The sequence below is a fragment of the Xenopus laevis genome, chromosome 8L (assembly GCF_017654675.1).
Source record: "Xenopus laevis strain J_2021 chromosome 8L, Xenopus_laevis_v10.1, whole genome shotgun sequence".
Lineage (NCBI taxonomy): Eukaryota > Metazoa > Chordata > Amphibia > Anura > Pipidae > Xenopus > Xenopus laevis.
This window is the reverse complement of record NC_054385.1, coordinates 90,805,636-90,814,615: the sequence shown is the minus strand read 5'-3', so window position 1 is coordinate 90,814,615 and position 8,980 is coordinate 90,805,636. Positions and strand designations below refer to the sequence as shown.

The following is an 8,980-nucleotide window of genomic DNA, read 5'->3' as shown; positions in this document are numbered from 1 at the left end:
CAAAAGGTGGAAGAAGGTTTGCGAATTTTATAGTTTGCGCCAGTGAGCAGTGAATGTAGTAAAACTTCTTACTGAAAAAGTTATGCTTGTTCCAAAAGATTGACACCTTCGAGCACTCCTTAAAAATGGGACATGCACTATTAAAATTCAAAATGCAATAACAGTTCAAGGAAGAGTATTACATTGCAAAATGCACATTTTTATTCTTATTTGTGCAAATTGTTTTGCTCTTTGTGACTTTTATTCCATTTCCCCCATACATTAGCACTGACTCAGTGCTATTCCAGACAATGCAGCAAAAAGGCAGGGGGGATTGTGAAGAGCGACTCCTTTAACATGTTAGCTGCTGCTGCTCTCTGCTCAGATGATGCTTTGTTCCTTGGGGCTTCTCTGTATTCTTTTCTCCCACTTGCTAGTTTTAACTGCTGCAGGGAGAGGAGGATTCCTTACCAATTCGTCCCAGAAAGCCTTCCTCTTCCCACCTGAAAAAAAGTCAAGGTTTTGTGTTATGTGCTCATTTTAAAAAGCAGCGAATTAGAGCATTAAAAAACAGTGAAGAATAGTGCTTTATTAATTTTTTTCAAGTGTAATGGGGCTGGTACTGGTAACTCATTCATGTCAAAGTCCCTTTAAGGGGCCCAACAGTAATGACTCACAGTGGAACTGTCCATGGTGCTGATGAGAAAACTGTCAGCCTGAGCCTGCTTCTGAATGCGTGCGCCCAGCCACCTACCTCCTGACATCCTGCTAGCGATTTAGAACATCCAGTTGAGATCATGTCACTGACGTGATCCTTCTGTGAGGGTTTTACATAATTCCCTGCTTGCGCAGCCTCTATCTTGCAGCCCTCCCTTAACAGCTGGAAAAAATGGCGCTGAACAATTTCCTCTTCGCCCAATGCGTCCTCTATTTTCTGGCATTTTTATTCAGCTTCATCGCTGTGATCCCTCTGACTGAAAACAGCACTGACTTTCATGGAAAATGCATTCTGTTCACCGAGGGCATGTGGCTGAGTGTCAATATCACCATGGAGAGAGAGCACTTCACGGTGGATGAGTGGGGGCCGGAGTCTGCCTGCAGGTTCAGTGTATTCATTGGGCTCCTCTCATTGCTGGCGTCTGCTGTGCAGGCCTGGAGGAGCCTCTTCTTCCTATGCAAGGGCCATGAGGAGTGAGTTTCACCTGGGGGGTTGGGATATTCATATTAATGTAATATATGTTCAGATTGTTTAGATAAATGTGCTCTGTAGCAACCAGCCTATGTCTGCATAGAGCTCCTTTCAAACCAGGCATCTATGTCTGCCTTACTGTCCATCAGCCCATCACTCAGAATGGATGTCATCTATCTATCTATCTATCTATCTATCTATCTATCTAGCTATCTAGCTATCTAGCTATCTATCCATCTGTCTGTTATATCAGTCTATTACCAGTCATCTATCTATCTATCTATCTATCTATCTATCTATCAATCTATCTATCTCTCTATCATATATCTCTCTATTTGTTATATCAGTTTTTTCTGTCTATGTATACAGCTGTCTGTTCTATCTATCTATCTATCTATCTATCTATCTATCTATCTATCTATCTATCTATCTATCTATCCATCTGTCTGTTATGTCAGTCTATTACCAGTCTATCTATCTATCTATCTATCTATCTATCTATCTATCTATCTATCTATCTATCTATCTATCTATCCATCTGTTATGTCAGTCTATTACCAGTCTATCTATCTATCCATCCATCCATCCATCCATCCATCCATCCATCCATCCATCCATCCATCCATCCATCTATCTATCTATCTATCTATCTATCTATCTATCTATCTATCTATCTATCTATCTATCTATCTATCTATCTATCTATCTATCTATCTATCTATCTATCTATCTATCTATCTATCTATCCATCTGTTATGTCAGTCTATTACCAGTCTATCTATCTATCTATCTATCTATCTATCTATCTGTCTGTCTGTCTGTCTGTCTGTCTGTCTGTCTGTCTGTCTGTCTGTCTGTCTGTCTGTCTATCTATCTATCTATCTATCTATCTATCCATCCATCCATCCATCCATCCATCCATCCATCCATCCATCCATCCATCCATCCATCCATCCATCCATCCATCCATCCATCTATCTATCTATCTATCTATCTATCTATCTATCTATCTATCAATCTATCTATCAATCTATCATATATCTCTCTATTTGTTATATCAGTTTATCTGTCTATATATACAGCTGTCTGTACATCTATCTATCTATACATCTGTCTGTTATATCAGTGTACAACCAATCATCTATCTCTATCTCCTTCTATCTGTTTATTTCTCTATCTATTTATTATATCAGTATATGAATCAATCTATCTAGCTATACATCTGTCTGATATATCAGTCTATCACTAATCGTCTATCTATCGATCTATTTATCTATATATCTCTCTATCTATTTGTTATATTAGCATATCAATCGATCTATACATCTGTCTGTTATATCAGTCTATAACCAATTATTTAACTATTTCTCTATCTGATCTATGTGTTATATCTATCTATCTATCTATCTATCATCTATCTATCTATCTATCTATCTATCCAGTGTTGGACTGGCCCACCGGGATACCAGGAAAACTCCCGATGGGCCCAGGTGTCAGTGGGCCTCTTGCTTCTAACCATTTGGCATATATCATCATCTGTCTATTTATATCTATGTAGTAAGTAAATCCCTTGGGCACTGAATTTTAATGTTATCAAGCTACTCAGTCTCTGGAAAAACCACAGGGCTTATTTACATCTGCAAGTGCAGTTTTGGTCCCTGCAACTTCCCCACAGTCAGTTGTGTGTAACACCCCTTTTATAAAAGCTACCACCTCCTCCTGACCAAGTGGTAGTTCCAGGGTTCTCTCAGCAATCGGCGTCATTTGCGTTCAGTTGCGTTGAAAGAATTGGGTGCCCACATCATTCACTTGCTAGGCACCGGAAATTACAAAACCATAATCAGACTTAAATTCTAGGAAATATGCTGCATTATGGAAAAATAACATGGCAATTGCTTGTGAAATTTAACTTGCAGACATAAGCAATTTATGGTCACTATTTTGAAAAAGAAAGGAAACATGGTTTCATTAACTATTCAGAAGTGAATTTAATTAAGGGAAAACTTTTTTTAAAATGCTGGATATTTCCAAAAAATTAAAGAATGTATACCATAAGAAACTAGCTAGGCACTAGACAGCATGTACACAGTTTAAATATTTGACCTGGTTATGGATATTAATGCAAATGAATCAGAAACTTTTTATTTTTCAAAATTAGTAGTGAATTAGAAAATATATTAATTATACATGCCCAGAGAAACACTGTTTTATTTTTGTTTAAATATTGTGGCCATGAAATTCCCCTGAGAGAACCCAATGCCTGTATCTCTTATATTAATATTAATTGTTTGGAAAACTGGAATTGGTCTAATTGGCATATTATACATTATGCATTATGACAGGAGCAGTTCTGACTCATAATAATACAAATTATGAAAGCATTACTTCTGGAAAAAAAATAATTTGATTACTCTGTGTTCCCTTGTGTCTTGGATGAGTGTTAATTTGGATGTAAATAGTTATACATACTTCAATACAAAAAACACAATTCCAAGACTTACTATATTGCAACCAGTTCCAAACTCATTTCTGGTTGACATTTTTTAGAACTATATGCACTTAAAAATTCCATAGCCCTCCTCCTCTGAATGGCTCCTTTATTAATAGAATGCCCTCTGCTAAGGCATAAAGTCATCCAGCACAGATGATCCAGCTTTGCAACTTAAATCATATCACATTTACCACATTGACTGTTAGTGCTTGTGTGATGTGATGAATAGTTAGTAGACAGGTTATAATTTATGATTTTAGATCTCATTAGGAAAAATATAAGGAGGAATTAAGTGACAAGGATAATGAGACTTGAGAAGAATAATCTTGGGCCTCCTCATTTCTCCTTGGTGTTATTAATTAAACCAGATGTCTTGGGAGACCACTTATCTCTTGTATATGGTGGCTGGAAGCTGTTTAGAGTGGCTGCTGATGCTGTGTTTTGACTCTTTATAAGATATATTTTTCTCCATTTTATTGCAGCTCTTTCTTTTATGCCTTCCTGAATCTGCTGATCAGCTCCTTTGTGGTTTTTGTCATATTTATTGCCAGCACCATTGTCAGTGTTGGATTTAACATGTGGTGTGATGCCATTACAGAAAAAGGAAGTCTTCCTCAAAGGTTGGTGGAATAATCAACTGTCTTGGATGGGAAGGTTAAAAAAACAGCTTAATTTATTATTGTTAAAAAACAAACACATATTATGATGTAAAATGACTTGATTGTGGGTGATCTTTTAAAAGTAAAAATTAAAGTACTACACCCCTTACTAGTTTTGGAGTACACTTAGATGTGTTGACCATATCAAGTTACTAAAGCTGCTGTGTAGATGTTGCTTCCGTTTTATGTTTTTGGAAGACTGGAGTGATCACAAATGCCATGTACTGGGAAGCAGATACAATCACATTGTTATTGCAAAACTGCACACATTAGGAGGCACTCCAGATAAAAAATGCAGGTTTATTGCAGCAGGTTGCTGGTCAAGATGCCTGTTGTGTTTTGGGAAACACTTCCCTTAATCATAGGTATAGGGTAAGCCTATGATTAAGGGGACTGTTTCCCTGAAATGCGTCAGGCATCTTGATCAGCAGCCTGCTGCGATAAACCTGCATTTTTTATCTGGAGTGTCCCTAATTTGGGAAGTTATGCAATACTTATACAGTGGTGGCACTGTTGGCTGAGCCCCTGGGGACATACGAAATAGGAGCTGCCTGGGCCAGAGTTGAGCAGAGAGGGAGCTTTTTCCAATTTTTCAATCACATTCTCAAGATAATTCTGTCCAATGTGAAGAAGTAAATATCTTATTCAAAGTTAAATGAGCACATACCAATAAAAACCAAACCCCTATTTATACTTGGCAGCACAATGCTTTCAGGCTCAAAGAAGTTTTACTTGGATAATTCCATTAATTCCATTAATGATGATTTCTGTCTGTATTCTCTAAGCTGTGAAGAACTTCAGGACCGAGACCTAGAACTTAATTTAGAAAACTCATCTTTCTACGATCAGTTTGCCATTGCACAGGTGAGTAATGTATGTTGTATTTGTTTTACACAGTAGTGATATCTTCCTTACTTGATCCCAACTGGCAGATTTTTTTTACCTTAATGAATTTGGTAATCTAGCAGGTTTAAAAACAATTTAGCTCAGGAGGGATGGTCAGAGTGGTTCCTGTAAGTGTTTTTGGTTAGAAAGACTGATTTTCCAGCTAAATGCATGGTGGAACTGGAGATTTCCTTATAAGACCTCTCTAAATCCCACAAGGCTCATTGCAGTTTTTTTTCAGGGGCACCTCTCGATGTGGCACTCTCTGCACTAGAAGAGCCAAATTTCCGTTTAAAAAAAAATTACCAACGTTGGCTTTTTGCTGCCCCTGGTAACTGGCTGGTCATCTAGCCTCATATGGCAACTTTAATTAATGTTACAGTTATTGTTATGAATGTAGAATTAATCAAGGAGGTACACAATCAGCTAAAGTCTAAAATTTAGATTGCAGCCCATCCTCTCATATTGAACTACAAATCCAATCAGCCTTACCTAATGCAAACTAAATGATAGCCAAATCCAATAACTTTATGACATTGAACAATTTTAATAACATATTTTAGAAATAAATCCAAGGTCTAGAGGTGACATCTAAAGAAAAAAAATTAGAAATGCTTTTTTTTATCGGGCCATGCAGGGTTGCTCAACTGGTTTTGTTTTTGTTTTTTAAAAAAAATTCTATCAGCCCATATAATTGATTGTTTATAGTTGCAAGAATAGCTGTGTTTGAGACATTTTCCCTGTGGTTAGTTACGTGTAAACCACTTTCATTCGTCAAAATGTGCTCTTTGCGTATAGTGGTGCTTGGCAACTGCCTCCTGTTCTGAATTCAGTGCAGTTGCACCTATTGATGCTGAAGAACCCTGAAGCCACTGTCTTTTCAGGACCAGGTGGTAGCTCAAGGTTTCCAATAAGTGCAGAGCAATTGCACCAGCTGGACTTATTTACTTTCAACATAATTGCATATGATTTGCAGGCGAACTGTGCACAACTGCATTAATTTTGAGGCATCACCTGCAATTACATCATGTGCAATTCCCCCTGGCAATCGCAAAAACACTGGAATTCTGGGGAAAATCTCTGAATTATGGGAAAAACATGGCGATTGAGCTCAAAATTGCCCTTTGTTCACTGCATTTGTGAAAATAAATAAACCCTATAGGTTTTCTCAAGCAACTTAGACTTTAAACAGAAAAAGCAGCCAAGCATATTTGAAGAGTTAGCAATATATTTAGTATAAGTATATCTATCTCTATATTATGTGTATTCATTTATATTCTGCCTGTTTCCTTTTCAGTTTGGATTGTGGGCAGCCTGGCTGACTTGGCTGGGAATTACCATTCTGGCATTCTTGAAGGTTTATCACAACTACAGACAAGAGGACCTCCTGGACAGTCTGATTCACGAAAAGGAGCTGCTGATAGGGAAATCCTCTTCAAGAAATTCTATGCAGGAAGAGAAAAGTGGCGTCATTTAATTTCAGTGAATACCGCAGTGAATGCAACATGTCTATATCACTAGTCAGTGTAAAGTATTCCTATCAGTATTGATGGTTTCTAGCTGGGTGGAATCTTGGTGACAGAAATCTAACCACAATTCTGTTACAATGTACTCTATGCTGATTGGGACAAAAACATAAAATCCTTACATGGGAGCTGTTTATGGACAAGAGTGCCTTCTTGTAATTCTAAAAATATATTATGTAAGTTGCATGAAATGTGCAGAATGGAAATGACATTTGCTTCATTTGAAGATGTGCTGATCTTCTACATAAAAATTTATTTAAATATCAACTTTTTTTTCTTAGTGGCTTAAAACTAGCAGGCTGTCTCTTATATCAGAATGCACTTTATAGTACTATATATAACATGTTTTACTAATGTAAGTATGTAGTATGTGCAGTGTTGATCTTGCTGTATATTATTATTATTATTACATTTCATGAATGCGGAAGGCAAATCTATATTGCCATGGAATATAATAGCTATATATTACAATTCCTACTAATATGACTTCTTAAGTTGAATATTGATGGATGGGCTCAAAAAATAGTTTTGCCCTATATCTCCCCATTACAACAAAAAGACCCTGTGATCTGCAAAGAACACATCATTACATACAAGGCCTGTTCTTGGATTCTTTGGATTCATTAGTATGGGGCCCCTAAAAGGACTCCTGCTTGTCCCTTTTCAGTGGCAATCCTGTACAGTAGTTTGCAGACTGCTTTACTAACTATAACAAGGCAGTTGAGAAAAAAGTGGGGAGCAGACCCTGTGATCAGCGGGGACCTACAGATAAAGTGGGGCCTGGAAAGCATCAGCCACCCCTCCATATAATACACTTGTGTATATAGGTTTATTACTTGCTGTTGGTTGATGCAGTCATGGATCATATGCAATTTTTTTAATACAGTCCAACTTTATCATCGTGCAAGAACCATATAAATATCACTGGCTTATACTTAAGTCTTAGAAAATATAATGTTGACACAATTTACACAAAGTAGCTTTTATATTAGTAAGTTTACATAAAAAATACCAAAATGTTCTGTTTATCAGTTTATGGACCAATTAAATCCTAGAATAAAACTCTGGTTCCAACAGTTGACCAGTGATACACCAGACACTAAAAAATCTCTTTAAAATCAAAGGAAAATATAAAAAATATAAAAAGGTGCACAATGGTCATATTGCTAATTGTGCTTAGTTCTAGGTTCATTTGAATAAGAAATGTTTTAGAAAGTATTCCATGGGGATTAGTATGATGTCCAGATTCTCCAGCTTTTTGAATGTATTAGTAACTGTCACGATCGCCGCCCGGAGCAGGACCAGGAGCTCCGGGCGGCGCAGCTATCACTTCCGACGCCGCTCCCAAAATGGCGGCGCCCATGGCCGCCACGTGGGTAGCGGCGCCGGCGCAGAGACGCCTGCGCGCAAGTGCGCAGGCGCGAAGACGTCACAACGACGCGACGGACGCAGGCGCAGCGCGTCGGTCGCAGACGTGCTGACGCCGACGCAAGGGCGCCAAAAATCCCCTTTAAAAGGACGCCTGAGGCGCCAAGATGGCGCCCGAAAATAGGATCTTGTTCCTGAATAGATTCCTGGGTTCCCTGTTGCTGTTCCTGTTATCCCTGAGTATATTCTTGATTGATCTCTTGTTGTTGACCCCCTGCCTGGACTTTGGACTCTGCTTATATTCTGCCTGCCTTTTGACCTGTTGCCTGAACTCTATTACCCCTTCTGCTAAATCCCTGGATACCACGATCCTGATCCCTCCTGAGGGGCTTCCTCCTAAATCCGGACTACTCCCCAGAGGGAACTCCCGGTTCCCTGACATTATTTTCGGGCCATGGATTCCACTGAGGAAGCTCAGCCAGAAGCTCAGCCAGATTTCGGCAGGGCCTTTCGGGGCCTGCATTCCCGCATGGAGGCGTATGAAGCCCGGCAGAATTACGTGGGACTCACGCTGGAGGCGATCTTGGAAAAGCTCTCCTTGTTGACACCAGCGACCCCCCGGGCGGCACCTCCTCCGCAAGCGGCTGCTGCCATGGCTACCCAGCCCTCCACTTCTGGTCCTCATATTCCTGCTCCGCCTCTCTACGATGGCGATCCTCAAGCCTGTCGAGGATTCGTGAATCAGTGCCAGATTCGATTTGCCCTACACCCCACTGAATTTGACTCTGAACGTGCTAAGGTGGGGTTCGTGATTACTCGTCTGGCAGGGAAAGCTCTCGAGTGGGCATCTCCACACTGGGAGAAGCAGTCCCCACTGATGGAT

General features: G+C 39.2%; 1 protein-coding gene across 1 annotated transcript; it reads left to right on the top strand.

The window, feature by feature from the left end:
* Positions 1-868: 868 nt before the first annotated feature.
* tmem179.L (transmembrane protein 179 L homeolog) lies at positions 869-7,826 on the top strand. The gene is made up of 4 exons (XM_018231644.2): positions 869-1,170; positions 4,142-4,279; positions 5,104-5,182; positions 6,501-7,826. Exons 1-4 carry the CDS (start codon positions 869-871, stop codon positions 6,678-6,680), a joined length of 699 nt encoding a protein of 232 aa, XP_018087133.1. The 3' UTR covers positions 6,681-7,826.
* The last annotated feature ends 1,154 nt before the right edge of the window (positions 7,827-8,980 follow it).